This window comes from Chaetura pelagica, unplaced genomic scaffold, assembly GCF_000747805.2.
Source record: "Chaetura pelagica isolate M959 unplaced genomic scaffold, ChaPel_1.0 scaffold11, whole genome shotgun sequence".
In the NCBI taxonomy this organism is placed as follows: Eukaryota; Metazoa; Chordata; class Aves; order Apodiformes; family Apodidae; genus Chaetura; species Chaetura pelagica.
This window is the reverse complement of record NW_009952694.1, coordinates 3289753-3311376: the sequence shown is the minus strand read 5'-3', so window position 1 is coordinate 3311376 and position 21624 is coordinate 3289753. Positions and strand designations below refer to the sequence as shown.

The 21624-nt window shown below is 36.4% G+C and overlaps 1 protein-coding gene across 1 annotated transcript in view; it reads left to right on the top strand.

The window, feature by feature from the left end:
• The window catches only part of SLC25A21 (solute carrier family 25 (mitochondrial oxoadipate carrier), member 21), a 111189-nt gene that overhangs the window by 37865 nt on the left and 51700 nt on the right, over positions 1-21624 (top strand). Inside the window, exon 2 of the mRNA XM_009993865.1 lies at positions 7621-7704. Coding sequence (XP_009992167.1) covers positions 7621-7704 — 84 coding nt within the window. The remainder of the gene's footprint in view (positions 1-7620; positions 7705-21624) is intronic.

Genomic DNA, 21624 nt, shown 5'->3' with positions numbered 1-21624 from the left:
TTTACACAAAATACTGCGTGATCTTTCAAAGATAGCTGTCACTTTATGATCATTGCTGTCACCTTAAGTTGTGCTCAGAAGTTGTATCTAGGCAGCCAAAGCAAAGTTTCAAGGATGAAGCTGTACTTATCCACAACGTTGGCAGAGGGGCTGGCAGAGCCGTTCCTGCTCTGGCAGGACTTGTAGGTAGGCTTGTCACACAAAACAGCATTAGAGCCATTTCTAATAATGTTTGCTGTTTGCAGGTCCATAGCTGAGAGGAAAGGCTGATACTTTGCAAAGAGCTTGTAGAAACTCAGTTGTTTCTAGGACCCCAGAAACACAAAAGCACAACAGGACTTTGAGGGTACGAGCTGGAGATAGAAAACTCTTGCTGTGCAGGGAGGGAGGACACCAGCTTGGAACCTCATTCCATAGTTTCACCTAGAATGAAACATGCAAATGTTCTCAGTATTTTCACTCTTGAAATAAAAAGGAACTTGCACAACATCATAGCTATAAGCTTGCATGATGCTTCTCTGACCAGTTTTTAGTGTGGAATGAAAAAAATAGTAGTTTTCACTACATTACCTTTTGTTTGTTTCCTTGTTTATTTTGAACTCATACACACAGACATTCACTGATGGAATTAGATTATTAAAAATACCTATGGTTTTAGTTAGTTTCTGCTGTTCTTCTTTCTTTGGAAGGCATTCAATTATTTGTATGTAACTGCAATGACTAGTCATTTTTTTTATTTATTAGCAAAATTACTGGAGTAAATTTGCATGAAACAGTTACATGGGTCAATGTGACCTGCTTCTGGTCAAGTTTATTTTTTGCTAAATATTCTTTCTAAAACTACAAGTAAAGGATTTTTTTTTCTGCCACTGTAACTACTTTATGTTTTGTACTATGCATATAATGAAAAAGTTACTGCAATATCAGAAGAAAAAAAAACGTGATAGGTCTTCATTAGTAGCTGACAAAATACAACTTTTCTATCTAAAACTCTTTTTTACACTTTTGATATAAATAATGCTGCTTTCTTTTTCTCACTGACATTTTTGATGGAATGATGTGCTGCTTAGCTTGTATATAAAAGCAAGAGATGGACAAAAGAAATCTATAAAAGGAACAAGAAGTACAGGAAAGGTGAAGTTATTTTTCTGATTAGCACATTTTTGTCTTGTCTAATATGAGTCTTTTTCAGAGAACCCATCAAGAGTACCAGTGAAACACCTAAGCCATTTTGTCATGTTTGGGACTTTCCTGTTTCTCTATTCAATGATGCATTTGATGCAGAGAAATATTTTTTTAAAACTGTAAGCTCAGAGTAAGCCACACATGGGAAGAAGTTCTTACCATCAAGGCTGAAAGCAAAACAAGTGATGGAGGTGATCCTTAACTATCAGCAGCTGAATAGTCTGAGGAATAGAAACTACAATATTGTCATTTCCTCTGTCAAGTTGGTGTCTAACCACTTCCTTTTCCTAGTGCCTTGTCAGAAAGAAGGTGAAAAGATCTTTTTTTTCATGGATGCTTTTTTCGAAACATGGAGTATAGCTCCTAAGAATATAGCATGGAGGAAGTCCAACCTTACAAACAAGTGGGAGTTTAGACCAAGTGTTTTATGAGCGTTTATATATATTTGTTTTAGGCAACCTAAAGGGCAGTAGAAACTGATGATCTTGTTGGATTCAAATTTGGTGATAATAGCAAATCTGTTCCATCTAAATTCTGCTGAAAATTGCTAAGTCTGTTGCTGATCTAGCTCTAACTTTTACTGTGTGTGTACTCATTCAGATGTAGCCAAGTACTTCTTTCTCATCTATGGGTAACATTTCTTCCTTTTGCCCTACTTATATGTCATAGCAGTTTCTGAGATATTTTTTTTGTGAGAGGCAAAGTACAGGTTGCTGGATAACCAATCAGACAGGAATAGGAAAGAAAAACCAATCTGAATTGCAGTAAGTCAGATGTCAGATGTGAAATGAACAAATTTATGACTTGCAGTTTTGATAAATACTTTGATAAATGTTAGAATTCATTAGTTTGTGACTGGTAGGTTTTTATTAGACCATCATACCTAGTAGTTGATGCTCTAACACACATAAAAGTAATCTCTGCAGAGAATTTTTGGTTTCCAGGGTATCTTTAAAATTATTTTAATCATTACTCTTCCTTTATTTCTTCTTCTTGAAAAAAGTGCTCCTCCAAAACTCATAGAAGTAAATTAACAAGCATTATGAATTCCAACAAAGTGGAATTAATGTAGATTAATTTTTACATTGTTTTTGGTAATACTTGCCTACCCATTATCCTGGTTTTTTAATTGTGAAGTAAATAGGAACTGGATGAAAAATTCTGTGAATAGATGGCGACAATCATAATGCTTTTGAGAATGATTGGAACAAGTTATATTTTTGCTTGTTCTTTATGTTACTGCTTTATTGTATTCTTACGTGGTTTTTTTGCAGTTAAATAAACATCATAGCAGTAAAATATACATAGGAGTATAATACTTAAAATATGACCTCTGCACTAAGAAAATTTATATCTTTGGCTTACAGTAATTATTTTTTTGCTTTGCAATCTAATATTCAGTTCTTCAACAGCTCATATGATTTACTGTTAAAATAAGTGATAGAATTATACTGTCAATTTAGTTATTATCCTATAAGTAACATAAGCAACTCAAAGAACCAAAAGGTGAAATAAATTATATTATCAAGATCCATTTTCTGATGCGTGCAAATTTTTGCATGAAATCTAAGTATCCGTAGATATCACTAACTACTAGTAGAACCTGAATAAACGTTTAAGTTAGCAAATAAATAAATAAATAAAATTAATTATAATGTAGTTATTTTTGTCAATTTATGCTAGTAGGGGTAAGCACAGCTAGAAGTGGAATCACGGAATTACTAAAAGTGCAAAAAAGTTATAAATGTTTTGAGCTTTCCATAGGCTGTACATTTATTTAAAAGTTGATTCAAAATGTAACATTTTATTTGGTTTGTTGTTATGCCAGGTAACTCTGTCATTTTCTTAATAGCATCTAATGACCTCAGTACCTGAGATTATTTGCATTGATACTGTCCTGGTCATGGAGGGAAATATTAGGAGCTTTATCCAGAGTTGAGTAGAACATACAATAAAATTCTAGTTAGTTATGTGAAGAGAAAGAAAATACAGCTAAGACTGCCACTTGTTGGCAAGCATTGCAACATGGTGTAAAGCCTGGCCTCCTGAGTCAGTGTTTTTCTTTCCCTCTGAACTTTGTGGCTAAGGAACTAGTCAGCAGCACTGTATAAAAGCAGCAAGAAATTCTGGAATTTACGTGTGAATTCTTTGCAAACCCAGTGGCATGAATTTGGTGAGTGTAGTCTGTTTCACATCGCATCGTGCTTGTTGTACATAGCTGGGATTTAACTGCTCACTATCTACTTGAATCTAGGTATGAAAATGTTGGTTTCTTCCTTTTAGGTTTTAAGATAACTAAAACAATTTCAGCATGAATTGGAAATCTTTCTCCAGCCCAGATCAATAAACAAAAGGGAGAGGATTGCTAGGTAACATTGCGGTGAACAGACTTTAAACATGAAACACCTGGATGCTGTAGTGGCAGACATCCACAAAACAACTTTGAGATGTTCAGCAAGCTTGAAAAAAAATTTAACAACTATTAAAGAGAGAGATAACTTATTTTATTTTATTTTTCAGAAAGCACACACATATCTGCTTGTCCTCATGGAGATATTGACTATGTTAGAAAAGACTAGTTAGAGGACTTCTGCAATAGGAGGAGAGGCAGGAAAGTATCCTGTAAACTGAGGATTTTATAAAACTCAGAATAAAACACTGACTATTATAAAACCAACAAGAACTGTAAGTTAGTCATTGGAAACAGATACGTGTGTTTATGTAGAGTCATTGCTCCACAACATGGCATATCACTCATTAAAGTCAGTGGTTCAGAAGACTGATGAAAGGACTCAAGCGTCTTCTGTATTGTGGTATTTCAGGTACAAACTGTTATTAATCAAGGGCTGTTAAAACCATTAAAAATGCTGTCTCTCATGCTATCAAAACACTAATAATTCAGAGGTATTCATTTCATAATTTGTAGTGCTGATTAGTGTAGATAAGTGGAAATATTTCCACATTTTTAGATCATGCAGAGTTTTCAAGGAAGGTGCTGCCTTTTGAACAAACCTCAAAACCTCACATGGTTTTGTGTGATTTCTGCTTTTTGAGATCCCAACCATGTGTCTTCTGAGGTGAACAGGAAAGGACACTGATATTCTTTTCGTTCACAATATCAGGGCACTTTTGCATGAAACCAAGCAATTTGCAAAGGTTGTGATCAGTCAGAGCCGTGTGGGCTGCTGCGACGAGCCAGAATGGGAGATTGCGAGGTCCCCGGTGGCGTGGGGGCTGGAGGTGGGAGCTGTGAGGAGGAGCTGAGAGAGGAGGCAGGAGGTCCTGGATAGGAAGAGGTAATCTGGGAACCAAAGTGCCTCCCAAGACTCTATGAGCAGTCCCAGGGTGGGAGTGCTTGGCACCACAGCCTTTTGGCCAGAAAGCCAAGAAATAGCAAAATGAGAGGGAACACAAATTAGCCTGATGATCATTTTTAAAGTAAACACGGACCATGTGGAAATGGCCAGTGACTTCTGGTGCTTGTTGTGTGCTAGTAGAGAGGCTCATGTTCATCTCAGTCCTGGAAAAGCCTCTCTGCCCACATGGCTGTTTGGCACCTCTGAGAATGCTGCCTGCACGTTCCTCTTCTCAGACTTAAGAATAATAAATTAGATGAGAAGTTATTGCTCGCATTATATTTATAGTAAAATTTATCCTTTTTTTTTGTTCTAGCAAAGCTAACAACATGCAAGGCAGGCATCCAGCTTTCAAAAATGCATGAAATTCAGTGGTTTTTATAATGATTTAGAAAGGAATGGATTCGAAGCAGAGAAAGCCATTATATCTCCCCCATTTGTGTTCATTCCTCTAAACAATCATTAAAAACAGGCCAGGTTGTTTTTTGAAGTGAATGCTTTCACTCTTCTGTATTATTAGGATTGCTAATGCAGACTGCTGCTGCTGCCTCCAAAAAAACGAACAAACATTTTTTCAGCTCTTCCCTGAGCTTCTTATAACAACTACGGGTGATCAATTAGTTAGTTCATTAAAAAGTTACACATTATTTTATTGAGGCAAGCAATTCTGAATCAAAGGACCCAATTTGCAGATCTAGGTTGAAGCACATAATTGGCATGTATTTTAGGATCGCTGTTAAAGCTATAAAAAAGATTTACTAGGGAAGGAATGGATCCAAAAACCCTAGAGGAAAGAATATGTTACTTGTGTGACTCAGTGTTACAAATGGACTCATTTAATACTAAAGCTTTATCTATGTTAAAACAAGAAAAACTGAGACAAATATAAGCCTCCTTTGATTTAACTTCTTCATCAAAAAGTTATCCTTCATCTGATGCACATGAATTATGTATGGTATTATTGCATTTCTTCTGCCATTATTTTCATTATTGCTATCCAAGGTGTCTTTGTATTAAATTATTAAAAATTTTTTTGAGAATTTAACACTGTGTAACTGTAAAACAAAATTATGTGAAGTGTGTTCAGCATGTTGTTGAGATCAACAGTGACTCTGGGATTAAAGCCCGAGTTTTACAAACGGTTGTGTGTGTGTGACTTAGTGGGGAACACAGCACAAGTGCTGGTAGAACATGCCTGAGCTTTTGCTGTGTGAAAGAGAGGGAAGGCACATTATTCGAAGGATGGTTTAGAAGCAGTGATGCTTTGTTCTGAGTTTACAGGCAGGCCAAATCTTGAAACTTGAGGAAAAGAGTTTGCATTAAGGAAGATATATTTTTTTAAAACTTCATTTACTGATAAGTTTTTGCATAATTTCTTTAAACAAAAACAAGCCAATTTTTTTTCTGAGCTGAAGGGTGTGAAAAGTCAAGTCTTACATATATCAAAATGTTCAGAGAATCTCCTTTCTGTTATGATTTTGATTGCTTGATGGCCACAATGTAAAAGCTTCTGTAGCTGGTATTACTGTTGGACTTCGTGGGATGGCATTGAGGCATTTACAGCTATTAGCCTTCCCATGGGTTCTTTTCAGACAAAATGTTATGCATCAGCTCTTATTTAAGTGTAAGCCTATTGAATAGCATTCTCCTCTCTGCCAAGTTGGCAGCAAGTTCGAGTGCTAATAAAAGAGGTTACCCCAGATAGAGATCCCAGATGTGCCTGAACTACTTTTATTAGGACTATGGAGGGGTTCAGTGTTTCCTTCTAACTGTTTTCAAAAAAGGTGTGGGCTTGCCTTCATAATTGCCTGAAGAATTGTATTACATCACTGGAAATTTTTTCCTCAGAGTGAATAAAATGTTAGATCTGTTAGCACAGAACACAGCTTAGGAAATACTGATGTTCAAAACAATGAATGCCTTTTGCCACAATACAAACCTCAATGTGACCCGACTGAATTATGTTGAGGAGGAGAACACTGCTGTTTAACAAGGAGTTAAAAATACCTTTTTTTGTTACATATTAATAAGATGCAGGATAATCATTAGAATAAGTAGCAACAGATGTTTCTCAGAACAGCAACATACCTGTGGCATATGATGTACTTGACTATGTCAGTTATTCCTTGAAATTCCTGAAATTATTATTATACTTAGTGATAATGCCAACTTAGTGATTGCCAGATACAGTGCTATTGCACAATGTAATTGCTAACATCAATATTCTGGTTTTGTGAGTGCTATACAGTAATTAGCAGTTTAAAAAGAAATGTTATTGCTAAAAACATATCAAAATTTCTCTGTACTGTTTAGTTGAATGTGTTGGCTGCAGTTTTAAAACCACAAGAAACAGGTTAATCTGACTGAGATACTTTGTAAAATAACATAGTTTGTTAAACTTATTGTTGTTATCCATAAATCATAAATAATAGGATGTTTACAATCTTAAAGTGTAATCTTGATTTTCCTTTAAAGGCCACAAGCTTCCTGTTGAAATCTTTATTGTTGTCAAAATGTGAATAGAGAAAACAAGGTTTTAATTAAAATAATTCATTGCTTTCTTTTATTGTTCATCTTATAATTCAGTTATGACAAATGAATGGTGCTCTAATTTCTGGTCATGTCTCTGGTTGATTTTCATTGTAATTGCATCAGATATAAAAAGAAAGAAACTGCACAGTGGATTCATTTCATTGTGAAATACGTGATAGTATTCCATTTCAGATTTTCAAAAACAGGGTTTGACTCAGACTTCTACTAGTTTCAATGGACTTTGGATCAGGCAGAGGGTTAACAGTCTATTTTTCAAACAACTAGAAAGAGGTGTAAATGTCAAAGGTGATAGCTATACTGTGAGTTCCATAAACTACAAAAAGAGTTACTACTAAAGGTCTATTTTTCCTTAGTTTAACAGCTTCTGTGAAAACAGTGTTAATAAGTATATCAGGAACTGTATATAATAATGAATCAGATACATTAAAAAACCCTTTTAAAACTCCTTTTACATAATAATTGGAAAGTTTAAAGTGACCTAAAATCCCTAGCTTCTCATGCTGTGATGTAAATTGTATTTTTTTAGGTTCCAAATTCAAAGAGGGAAAACTGATCCGACCAGTTACAAGAGCCTGGGGGACTGTTTTAGGACTATTTTCCAGCGAGAAGGGTAAGAGTATATGTTTTTAAAATTGTCAATTGTATGTGACCTTTTTTAATCACCCATTTTCCAGACATTAGATCCTCTTTGTATTCCACTCTTTTTGCAGTTGCCACAATTTTGGCAACCATGTAGTCTTACATAATGAACACAATTTAAAAAGTCTTGGTAGTACTTTGGTACTCACAGTACCAAATTTTGCTATCAGGATGTGTTCAAAGACCAGGATGCACAGCTCTGCAGTGATGCTGGGGCAAACTCTGCTTTGGTACTGGGAGCAGGATGCCCGCACCAGCTGAGTGCAATACCTAGGCTCTTCTATCTCCTTGCTCTGGTTGAACTAGATCAACCTCAGCCATTACCAGTTCAGTGAAGTATTTGTTTCCAAGTAGCTACGGTAGGCAAGGTGTCCATGACCTAAGTGAGTAAATTCCACAGCTTTTGAGTTTGACAGAATATGGAAAATTTATGGATTTATGGTTCTTATCACCTGAATCATACTGGCTTCAGCAGATAACACTGCTTCAAGCCTGAGCTCCTTCAAGAGACTTGGCTTCTGATCCAGAAAGGCATTTAAATATACATTTACTTTTATGAGCAGTCCAGTTAAAACCAGTGAATGTAATGGGACTGATCTGATACTTAAAGTTAAACCTGTTATCCACAGGAATTGTTCCAGAACTAGCCTTTAATCGAGGTAAGTGTCAGGCTAGAGCTAACATCCTGATACCCCATCCTTGAGTGACCACAAAAATATGCAGAAGAGAGCGTCAAGAAAGGGCTTTGTACTTAGATGCCAAACAAACAAAAACAATTTATGAGGTGTTCAGATTCAGGTGTGTAAATCTTGGAGAAGGGTATAAGAAATTAATTCATACCCCATATTTATTTCATATTAGCATTATGCAGTACCTTGTTCAGTTTTGGCATTTTAAGACTGATTGTCTAAAATATCTAACTAGGTGTACATTGACTGTAAAGATTCTAAGCATCTGTCACCAGCAATCACAATTCCCTACTGGTATATGTGATTTTATGTCAATTTGACTACAAAACAAACTAATTAAATAAAGGAACACAGTGGGAAAAGAAATATTACAAATGGTCTGCTCCAGAAAATGTTTACATTTGGGAATGTTGCTTATGCTCATTTATATTTTCAATAGTAGCAGCTACAGTGAGCTAGAATGTTGGAGCTCAGTTCAGGTAGGACACTTCCCAACACCTTAATTCTCTGTCATTGTTATGTTGAGGTTAAGTATGCAGAATCAGCCTAGGAAGTACTTACCACTTTTATGAATACATATGCAATTTTTTCATTTGCTGCAATGCCTCTTACTGAAAATTAGATAGTATTATGTTGCCACAGGATCACTGTAGCAATCTGATGATTTCATGGAAAGTTGCTTCATTACAAACAATGTCCAGGATTTCTTTGAGCATCCATCGGATTTTCCCCTCATTATAATGAAGAGGACAGAGGGAATATTTCCAGTCTAACAACTAATGGAATAGTGTCTTTTTAAAAAAATCTGAATACTGCTTTATCTTCACAAAATATCAGAAATTTCTTAACAAAAAAAAAAAAAAAAGAAAAAAGCCCAACAGATAAAAAAAAGCCCAAACAAAACAAACCAACCAGCCAAAATAACAAACCATCACAGAAAAAAAGTCCTGCAAAAGCTCCCTTCCCCCAAACTTTGAGTAACTCTTTATGTGGAAATAAATTTTCTCCATGGGGAATTGAATTCTTCAAAGAAGGATCCATCCCTTGAACTCTTTTCTCGTCTTACAAGAAAATGAGAGCCACAAAACATAAAATTTAATTGAGACCTGCTAAAGGAAGGCTCTCAGTCTAGCAGAGCATAAAAGGTCACAGTTTTCTATAAAAGTGAGGCACAGTATTAACTTCAGGGCTTTTGTGAACTTGTGTTGGTTGCGTCCAGTTGCTGCCAGTTGTGCAGGGGCTGCAGTGGCACAGACCCTCTCAGGTGGTGAGCAACCTCTGCTCAGCTGGATCCACCAGGAGCCCTGCATCCCAGCCACTCTGGTTTTGCATAGGAGATGATGCGTAAATTGAAAAGATCTTTGACTGCAGAGATAAACCCACCAGGAGCATATCTGTTTATTGAGGAGTGACAGCTTTATAGCCAACATAAAAATAATCCAATGTTTATTAGGGAAAATATTTGGATACAGGATTACCTGAAACCATTAATAGAGAAAACTTTTTGTTCTTTTTAGATCCTACATGTAAGTGCTTAGATTGTGTTAAATGATCGATTTTTGTATCATCATCACCTTGACTGCATTTTTATTCATTCACTTTTTCTTTGGTTATGACTTAGGTTTGAATCCAAAATGTAAGAATAGACCAACACTCTAGCTGAATGTATGTATACATTGCATTTATATTAAAGACACATGGTGTTGTGTCTCATATTAAGAATGGAAAATTAATGCCCATCTGCACTGTTAAAGCATTAAAATGATGAATGTTGTTATTTCAAGTCTGTAAATAACTTAGTTCTTATAAACTTGGATTTTCATGGGCTCATAATTTTATCAGTAAATGTTCTGATTTGCAGTTGGCTTTTTTGGTAGGCACTCAGTCAAGAAACTTGTTACTTTCTCATTTGTTGGTTAACTTGCCCAAAATAGAAAGGGTAACAGTGTCCTGGTTTCCAGTTATATAACACTGAATAAGTTCCAGTTCAAAGTGCTGTTAGCCTTTCCTAGAAGCAGATGGTCCCAGGAAAGTGCAAAACACAGTTGTCATTGACCATTTCAGGTTTCTTTATTTCTAGTGAGTTATTTGATTATTTATGTTGAATTTGGTTTTGGAAGGAGCAATTAATCTCTGCGTTTACACAGCCCAATAGCTTTATAACTACTACTGTCTTAGCACCACCTTACCATGCATTCTGTAATTGTCTGTATGACCACACACCTTTTTTTTGTTTTAATAAGCGATACTCTGACTCATACATTAGTGGGATTAGGTTATAAAACTGCAGAAATCTTGTCAGCTGTGGGTGGGGTAGGTGGGAGAATGGCCAAGATTAAGTTGGAGCTGGATGAGTGCTGAGTTACCAGCAAACATGCAGAAGCTGGAGGGTTCCTGTTTTATATGATAACAGCAATCGTTCATCAATTAAGGAATTTGCTAGCACTCTCCTTTGTCCTGCCTCTATCCATCATCTCTCTGTCATGGTAACAAGTTCTCCAGAGACTACAGCAGTGGTCTTGAGGCCTGGCTTTTGCAGCTGGCTGCAGATGATACTCTGCTGCTTCTAATTGCCAACAGGTCAAGGAAGGATACTTGCAGGATTGCCAGCCCTGCAGGCAAGCACTGGCCTCTGGCACTCACCAGCAATCATCACTGTCCAATCCAGGGGCCCAACTGGATGTGTGCTCTTCCAGCTGGGTTGAGGATCCCTATCAAAAGGCTGCCAAATAACTGTTATACAAGATACAAATACTTGGCTACTCTTTGCATGAATCCTTCAATGAAATTGCCTACCAGGGAAATGTGACATGGTCAGTCATGCCAGAAATCCCTTTTCCCAGCGAGCAGTTATGAAGCAGAGATTCATTTCCACTTACTGGAGGCATAAATTCCTGTGGTATCAAAACACCAGACTTCAGGCTCTGCTTTAAGTACTCTGAAGCAAGCAGAAGTGGTGGATTAAGATGTTATTTCCCCCCTACAGCTATCTGTCCCACACTTAGGTTTCTTGTTAGCACTTCATCCCAAGAGTAGCAGAAGTGAACTTGTTTGCTTGCTTGCTTTCTACCTTCAAGATCTGGTGTCCCAGTAGAAACCCACCTCCACTGCCAATTTCAAAGACTGTGATCTTGCACACTGAAGTACAGGCACCTTTTCTCTTCTGCCCCCACTACAGGAACAGTAACTTCCACCTGAACCCTGAGGAAGGTCTGCTGGCACTTGTACTTCAGGAATATCTACACATGGATCCATCACTTTTCTAGTACTACTGGCCTGTCTCACACTTAGGAATTCATAATGCTTGCATTAGCCTTGCTAAAATGAGGCTGAAAATGAAAAAAAAAAAGGGTGCAAATATCTACCTGTACCTGTCCTGATGCATCCCCATGGTCCATAGTATATTGCTATTTTTACTTCTCTTTATCCTACATAGTGTAGAGTTATTCTGTGGGTCACATTATGCTACATTGGTATCTTCCTGCCATACTGTTTACCCATTGAAGAATCCACTAGAAACCTGTGATTTCGAGTATAAAAAATAATTACCACATTCCTTTGTGAAATATAATCTGAAATGTGAAGTGTCAATTAAGTTCTATAACACCTTGCTGAATTGAGGACTGTAATTGAAATTGTAGAGGACGGTGTGTTGGCTTGAACTGTGAACCTGTGTGAAATCTGTTGGCTTTTGTGAATAAAAATTTGCTTTGCACATCTTCAAATAAATGCCCTGTGTTAGAAAAGTTAGTATTTGCATATTTTTGAGGAGCATGAGCTTGCAAAATTTGGGTAGAAATGTGGCAAGTTCTTCTGGTATGAAATTAAAATTACCAACTGTTTAATCTGTCCATTTACTTTTGGAAGCGATTCCTTTTGCTTTGCCATTTTTTCTACTGGCTGAGACTTGGCTCTTATAGTCCCTCTGCAGGTAAACTGACACTCCTCAGCAGCCACCCTCATGCCTGTGCAGTTTGGACGGCAGGATTCACATGGCCCTGTGGGGAATGGTGCTCACAGGTCTGCAGTGAAAGGAAAAAAGATGCTTTAACATACATATTAGCCTGCAGGTGCCCCATGATAAAAGAATTTCAGAATTTCTTCTTGGTAATTAGAAGGAGATTTTCTTCATAATCCATTACATATGTGGACAGAGAAACAGATCTGCTTTGCCTGTAACTGTTCTTGATACCACTTACTCTCACTATACCCTGTGTCTTACATATAGACCTACGTGTAGTATCTGGTCTTTCTGTTTTCAGTTTCATTTGGTCAAAATCAGAGAAGGGGAAGGCAGAAAATTTGACTGATAGAATTTTCCTGCTAGTTCACTTTAAGATAGTGATTCATATTATGTTTACAAGGTTTTAGATCAAATATAGCCACAAAGGAGACGTCTTTTCTATATCTATATGAAGGTGATGTGCATTCTGCTTTTTTTTTTTCGTAAAATAACATTCACATTTGATAATTCAATTTTGTCTAATATCCCAGTAAATACAGCAAAATTCTCAGGAAATTCTGTTGCCTCATTATGTTTTAAAATCTGTGCACATCTGTCTGCACGTGCCTATTTATGAAATATTCATGCATTTTCAATCTCTAAGTAGATAGAAATTAACCAGTTCATAATCCAGTGGAGTTTGGCCAACAATCCCAAGTGACTGGATGCTTTTGCAACACTAGTCAATAATGAAACAAAGATAATACTTTTTCTTTTCACCTAAAGGTCTCAAAACACTTCACAGAAGACAGCATTATTATCTCAACTTTACTGATAGGGATACTGAAGTGTAAAGCCCTATGTGACCAAGTAGATTAGGATTAGAGTATGTACAGAGGTAGTTCTCATGGAGCAGCCCAATACAAAATCATAGAATCACAGAATTGTTCTGGTTGGAAAAGACCTATAAGATCATCAAGTCCTAGCATAACCTAACTCTACCAACCATTAACTTAACTCTACCAAGTCCAGTGCTTAAACAATGTTCCTAAGCACCACATCCACATGTCTTTCAAACACCTCCAGGGATGGTGATTCAACCTGTTCTACTGTTTAACTACCCTTTCAGTGAAGTATTTTCTTCTAAAATCTAATCTAAACCTCCTCTGGTGCAACTTGAGACCTTTCACTCTTGTCCTATTGCTTGTTACTAGGGAGAAGAGACCAACTTTCAGGCAGTTCTAGAGAGTGATAAGGTTTCCCCTCAGCCTCCTTTTCTCCAAGCCAAACAACCCTGGTTTCTTCAGACAGACCTCATGAGCCTTGTTGTCCAGACCCATCATCAGCTTTGCTGCCCTTCTGTGGACACGCTTCAGTACCTCCATGTCTTTCCTGCAGTGAGTGGCCCAAAACTGAAATGGTATTTGAGGTGCAGCCTCACCAGTGCTGAGTACAAGGGTACGATTGCTTCCCTAGTGCTGATGGCCACACCATTTGTGATACAAGCCAGGATGCCACTGGCCTTCTTCTCCACCTGGGCACACTGCTGGCTCATACTCGGCCAGCTGACAATTAACACCCCCAGGTCCTTTACCTCTGGGCAGCTTTCCGGCCACTCTTCCCCAAGCGTGTAGCATTGCATGAGGTTGTTGTGACCCAAGTGTATGCACTCAATCCCCTCACCCAGATTATTGATAAAGGTATTAAAGAGAATTGGACCCTGTGCTGAGCCCTGGGGAACACCGCTAGTGACCAGCTGCCAGCTGGATTTAATCCCATTCACCACAACTCTCTGAGCCTGGCCATCCAGACAGTTTTTTACCCATGTTGGTTGTTTGCCCATGATAGCTTGTTAATACCAGCGCTCTGAGAAATGTGCACATTAGACATAAAATTACATTCTTTGATACAGTCTCCTAATTCAGAAGAGGTCTGAAGACTTATTTGGCAATCCATGTTATTAAGTAGTTTGTCTGAGGGCCTACATGGAGGTACTGGCATTTTTAAGCCTGAAGCTGGGTATCTTGACAGCAAGGCTAGTGCCCTGTTCAGTGTATTGTGTTGTCTCCAGACAGTTAGCAGTATTTACAGTGATGTTACTGTCATGAGGTTTTCATCATCCCCTTCAGGCAGGAATTCTCTGTTCCTGACTGGAGGTTCCCTACCCCCATCTTCATATGTTAACACTTGAAAACATAAGAAATGGCTCTGGAATGTGAAAAACTTCTATTCCCAGTTTTATGTGTGTAGCTCTCTGAAATACGAGGTTGCACCAGTGCAACTAAGGGCAGGATTTGGCTAACCATGTTTTTCTAACTGATGGACAGGCATTTTACCTGAAATATTTTATCTGGTATATATGGCAGCAAAGTAAACAAGCACACTCTTCTAGAGAATCACTTCTGAGAATCAGATGCTTTAAAGATGAAACGTATGGTCATGTATTTCCTGTAGGAAGAGAACGCCAAAAAATAATGTAAATCTTTAAGCACCTTAGAATTAAACAGGCCAGACCTTTCTTGGTGTCAGTAATTATCATTTGTTAAGGTTGCTGAAGATACACCCGTTCACCTGTTTACATTGTGTATCAATTCAGTGTTTTTAAACATCTAAGGTTTGATTTATTTTTTAAATTTCAGATATTTTCATAATCAGATTCTTTTAGTCTTAATCTTTTCATAATCAGTTTAGTTTAGTCTTAAAGCTGTGATTTCTTGAGTATCTCTATTTTCTACTAATATAACATTAATAGAACTCTTTATATTATTAGTACTTATAGCAATAGCTCCTACAAGACTTAGTTTGGAATCAGATGACTGCATTATAAGATGCTTATATTTACAAGAGTAAAAAGATTCCTGCAGTAATTGTTTACAATTAATTTTTATCTAACTACTCTAGTCAGCAAAAAATCAGAAGAACTTTTACTTTTAGTCCTTATTACTTTATCATTGAAGAATATTTATTATTTTACCACATTAAGTTCCTATTTGTTTCATTCCTCTTGTTTAAATAGACCAATCTTATGTTTCAAAAAAAACTTATATAAGTCTAGTGTATAGAAAATATCATCCTGTGCTTTATAATCGGATTCTCTCCATGTGTTTATGTTCTCTGAATGGGAAGAACATTATCTGCCAAATTTGGTGGCCTGGGATAATGGCCACAAATTTCTCCCACTTCAGTGTCTCGTTCAGCATGAGGGGCTGCACTATTTCACAGCAATGACGGCAGCATTCCCTGGTGCTCTGAGCAGAGGTTTGCACCTGGGACAACGGAGAATTCAGCTGAATGGGAGGTGTACAGGCAGCGCCGCGGTGCTGCAGCTGAGCCCGAACCTGCTGTGCTGCCAGGTGCGTTCCCGCTCCGGGGGCAGCCGGGCTGCTGAGCCCAGAGCCATCTGCAGTCGGAAAGCCGGGAAGAGCTCACACACGGTGTGCTGTTCGTGCTGCCTTTCTCCAGGGTTTATTCTGCTCACCCAGGGATGTGCAGACATTTTCAGCTAGTGAGAAGGTTTCAGGTCAGGAGCCAAGACCCCTCTGAGATGAGTCACAGCCAGGGCTGCGTATCCTCTGAGCAAGGATTTAATGAGTTACTGTTCTAAGATGAAGTGGGTAAATTGGGCTGAAGTCGTACTTTTGGATCATGCTGGTTTTTAGGGATCTGTCTCTTCACAGCTTGCTTGTTCTGAATTGGTATATATAAAGTGTCATCAGAGTCTATGGAACTTAAACCTGTCTTCAAAAGAGGAGAAACACTCCAACCCAGATGGAGGGGTGGGGGCACTACCCAAATCTGACCTGGTGCAAGGCTGTCACGCCTAGCTGCAGACAGATAAAAGAATCTAAAATCCATCTGAAACCTCTCTCTTAGCAGAGGTAATAGCTTTGAAACCTGATTATAACATTGTCAGCTGTCACAATTAACTATTTATCTGTTATGCAAACCCAGCCATTAACGTTTGCCATTTCAGAAACAATAGTGATACATCACGAGATGCAAGGTTAATTGCAGTTATGTATTGTGGTTCCTTAATAGGCAAATTGCTATTTACTTCTCTGTTATGTGGGCTTCTAGTAGCCATTAATTCTTAACCTGTTCTTTAACAGGAAAATTCCACTGTATCAAGGGAAAAAAAACAGTAACCAAAGAACAGATAAATCACTTTTATGTCCTTAGAACAGCTGACTTTACACTTTTATTACATTGTTTGAAAAAGCATCTTTTCATCTGGAAGAAATCAGTTTAAAATGTGATTGTCAACACAACGAAACCAGCTTTCTGTTTAAAATGGCTGCTCGTGAAGCTTAGAATTACAGTTTTGCCAGGGTTTTTACAGACATCCGTAACTAGAACCAAGAGATTTTAGATGGGATGTTCACAGGAAATACCTGGCAGATGGCGTAAAATGCAAACTAAAGCATTTTTATTTAAGTTGTAGGAACCATGCGTGTGAAAATGAACAGTAGTGGTTTAGGTCAAAAAGCTTTCTTTTTAAAGCAGAAGTGGGCAAGAGAAAAAATTCTTGTTCATTTTTTACTTCTTGCCCTAACTAACCAGACAGCATATATTTAGCATGTTTCTTAGACTGTATTTTATACTTACTTATAATGACACTATTATAACTCTTTCTAATCAGCATGTCTTTACCTCATCTAATTTAATCTTCTTCATTGGTTACATCTGAAAACACAGCTTTGTCTATTTTATGCCAATCTTTTTAATTATTTATATGTAATTTGCTCAATTTGAACTCCTAGAAATGCAGATGCAAAATAAAACATTTTGACTTCAGGAACAATTGAGCTTTACATTATATACATTATATATTTTATATAATATATATACATAATATATATTATGTATATAATTGAATATAATTATATGTAATACATACATAATATATATTGTCTATATAATATATATACACATTATGTACATTTTATACATATACATTTATACATTATATACATATGATTACATTCTATACATTTGCTCATTACTTTAAATTACAAAGATGTAGCAAAACTGTCTATTAGAATAGGTAGAAATTTTTCAATATTGGTAATTTTCCTGTTTTCAGAGTAGGTCAACTGTATGTTATTTATAATAGTTTTAATAACAACTTCGTATGATGCCATACTCTGACAATACAGGTATCCTCATTTTTTTTTACTAATAAATTGCTTTGTTGGTGTGTTTTTTTTTTAATGTTGGAAGATTAACAGCATTATAAAACTTGTAAAATTCATCTTTGTTAGAAAGAGTCTTCCTCTGAGAGGCTTTTTATCGAGTTGTACAGCTACCATTGCAGCAGTAACTGCCAGATATGCTGATCATTCATCTCTAACACCATTTCCAACGCCTCTTCCCTTTGTAATGTTCTTTACCCAAGTTGAAGTCTTCCTGTATATCATAATTCATATTCTGAAAGAAATTTAGTAAACTAGATGTTGAGAATAACTATGGTTGACCATGGAGGAGAAACTATTTATCTAAAGCAATGTCCCAACTCAAAATAAAAAAACCCAATGACAATAGCTATGGATATTTTACAGTTATGTAAATTTTCTACAGAATGTACCTTAAATAAAACAAAGTAAAATGAGGAATTAGCATCAAGTATGGAAATATTTTAGAAGAGAGTATTCAGTACAATGCTAACTTATATTTCAGGGCCCATTGCATTCTGTATGACTCTAAATCAAACTGTGAAAACCAGTTTCTTTTGCCTGCTATGCTATTTGCCTCTTCAAAGGAAATATAATTCTAAATACATCTGAGGTTGGTTTTATAGTTTTCATGTTCTTTGCTTATGCAACTATACTTGCAGTCTGCTGCGGTTCTTTATCCTATAAGTAACAATACTAACTTTAATACAATAGAAATGGTTTTATTTCATTATAAAAACATCTGTAACAAGAGTAGTGCGTGCACAACACACTGCATCTCCGTACAGGAACGCGTGCATAGGAGCACAGATGCACGTCCCCTTGCATTCCATCTCTGCAGCATAGGAAGTGTCTGTACCACTCAACTGACAGACACTTCACAGCACATTTCTGGAGTTTTTGTGTAGGACACAGGGCAGTGTCTCTAGCTGAAGCATTGGCTCCAGTTATGAATACAAGATCAATTCCTATGTGTTATATTTTCTTTTTGCAGCTTGCCTTCTGTCTGTATTTTGCATATTTTGGGTTTGCCTGGACTTGCATATATGTTGTTTTGCAGCTGGCCATCATGCACTGAGTGTCTCAAGAAGAGGAAGATTTTTTTAGAGGTTATTTTAATCTGATAAATAAAATTTTCCAAAGTAAGCATATACCTCTGCATCACAGGAATTTGGTAGCCAAACCCAATACATGTATTCATATTTTTTGTACCAGTTGAACTCTGCAACTGGGACAAATACTTCTGATGCCTCCTAATCTAAGTAGGGGCTCAGATTACTTGCTGTTCAAACACTTCTTAATGCAACTCATTTTTCTAGCCCACATATCCTGACTTAGCACAAGTTTTTATCAATGTACCTTCTTTTACTTGCAAAACCCATTTTAAAACAAATAAAATATTTCACTTATGTCTTCAAGTAAAAATATAAATTAAATCGTTTCCTGTATAATATCATGTATAATATAAAAAATGTCTTAGCCATTTTAAGAGCTCATTTTTAAACCACTTTTATTTGGAAATATTGCCTGTCTTTGGTATTAATTACTATTTAGTATATAAGTAATATTTATTCTTTTGGTTGCCGGTCTGATTTAAAATAATCCATTTTGTGGCTAAAAAAAAAAAAAGGCAGTAACTAATTAGCATTTAAGGCTTTGTTTTCATAATTCTGAAGTACTATGTCTCTACCATTGAAAGCATGTAATAATATACTTGCATAATATTCAGGCTTTCATGTTTTATGGATCACAACATATTAAAGTTTTTAATCTCCATTTTTTCATCTTTTCTTAATAAATGGGTACTTCAATTAAAATGTCAAATCTTATTTAGATTTTCCTTAGGAAGAATGTAAAAGGCAAACCAAAACCTTTCATTACATTTTTTAAAATCCTGTGCAAATGAAATATATTGTCACCATTTTGAGAATAAGAAAATGCCTCCTTCAGTATTTCAACAGCTCACGTTGCAAATAATAATTTTTCAAAGCTGCAATATTGCTAGGAAAAGAACTGTATGGTTTTGTACAAATAGCAATTTTCATGGACTTTCTCCACAATTTTATACTATAAATTGTACTTAGTGTTTCATAAAGTGGAGAAGACAAAGTTTTTAAGGTATTCCTGAGAACAATTGTATCACTAGTGAATAGTTTAATATAGGGTTAGTTAGCTGTCATTGCAAAATGCTAAGAATCAGGGACAAGAAAGTTTTCCTCAGCATCCTGTCTGGGAAAATGCAGTTTTAGAAGTAGGTCTTTCTAAGTTACCGTGAGGGAATGCTTGGAATCTTGTCTTTCTACCAAAAAGGATTGGTTTTCCCTTGATTGTCATCAGTTTGCTAGGTTGTCCTGCTATTTAAGCTATTAAAGACTGGTGTGCTGCTTGGTCTCAGGTGATCCATAAAAAGGAATGAAGCCTTGGGAAGGTAAACCATCACCAGACTGGCTCGGTGTCTCAGCCTTCCATGACGGAAGCTCTTTGTTGAGAATTGTTGGCAATCGTAGCAGTTTCCAACCGAAGATAAGAGCCAGCGTTCTCAGATAATGCCCTCGATCACACACCTGATGACAGACTCCTGCATGCAAGTTTTTTCAGGTGCTGTGTTTGCTCAGTAATCCTTCAGTGCCAATCTTTTCTAAATGGTGAGCAGGTCTCGTCAGTAATGCACATCAGCCATTAAGCTTGTAATATTTGTCATATATCAGGTTACAGCTTTGTTACTGCAGTGTGATGAATGGATGCTGTTATGCTTAGAGAAAATAAAGAAGTGCTATAAATTCAGCAGTCAGTACTAAAGGGGTTGCTACTTTAAGGGCATGATCCACATCCTTCTGAAGTCAATGGAAAATATTCTGTTTCTTTCTATCAGGTCTTTAATTTTCATTCTCTTTTAAGAAACAGAATCCATGGCTCTCATTAAAATGCAGTTCCCCATTTCTCACTACATATGATTATACACCTAAATAGCAATTTTAAGTTAACTCTTATTTCATGTCTTAATGTTGATGTTCTGCACAAATGGTTATACTTATGCTATAGGGAGATTTGTTTTTTGTTTTTTTGTTGTTTTTTTTTCATGATACTTGTAATTTCTATTCTAGATTTTTAAGACTGTGCTCTGTTTTTATGCTTTTTTTGCTTTACACACTTGGCATTATTCTGGAAGTTAGAGGTAAAATTATTCTGGTGATAGAGTTAAAAAATTATCAAGGATATTAAAACTGTCTACGACCAACAGCTGAATTGTGTTTCATGTTTGCAAATTTTTGAGGAAGTTCAGATAGTGCCTAAACAATTTATAATTCATTATAATCCTTTCTAGTGACATAAAGATAATTAATTTCCTATTTATATTCCAAGATAAAAGTAAACCTAGCACATAGGAAAAATAAGGCACTATTTTAAGATGTAAGCCATGCAAGTGTTACTCTTTGTTACTAGCCTTATATGCACAGCCATTAAAGTCTAGGAGGGGCTACTAAAAAGCTAATTCTAGTCACATCCATAACAACTCTGTATAACTGTTGATCAACTAGTTAATATATTTGCTGTAGCGACTCCGCTTTCAAATGACATAAGAAATAACCTTCTTTTGGGAGATAGACTACCATCATACTATAATGTAGAGGTAATATGTGGTGCTTACATTTATATGCTTGTTTTGAAATTATAATTAATGCCCTCAAGTTCAACCTGTAACTGCTGTGCAACCCTCATTTTCATACTCAAGCTACAAGTAATATTATAGAAAGATTATTGTTTCTTCTTATTGTTTTCTAAATGTTAGGGTTCTCCTTAATGCTACCAGTGACCTAAATCAGATATAAAAAGGAAAATGAACATAAATGTTGGGGAGGGGGGGAAAAAAAATATGGAAATGTTAATAGTTTGGTGTGTTAGTGCTGAGAGACTTCCTATACAAAAATACAGATATTTGACATATAAATGGTCTAAAGAGCTGTGGTAGTCAGAGAAGCAAACAGAGTAGGAAAGTGCTCCATAACACAAGACATAAAGAGAGGAAGGAAAACTACAAAAACTTCCAAAACTAGGTGTGAAAGGGTAAAACAGTCTAAAAGCAGGAA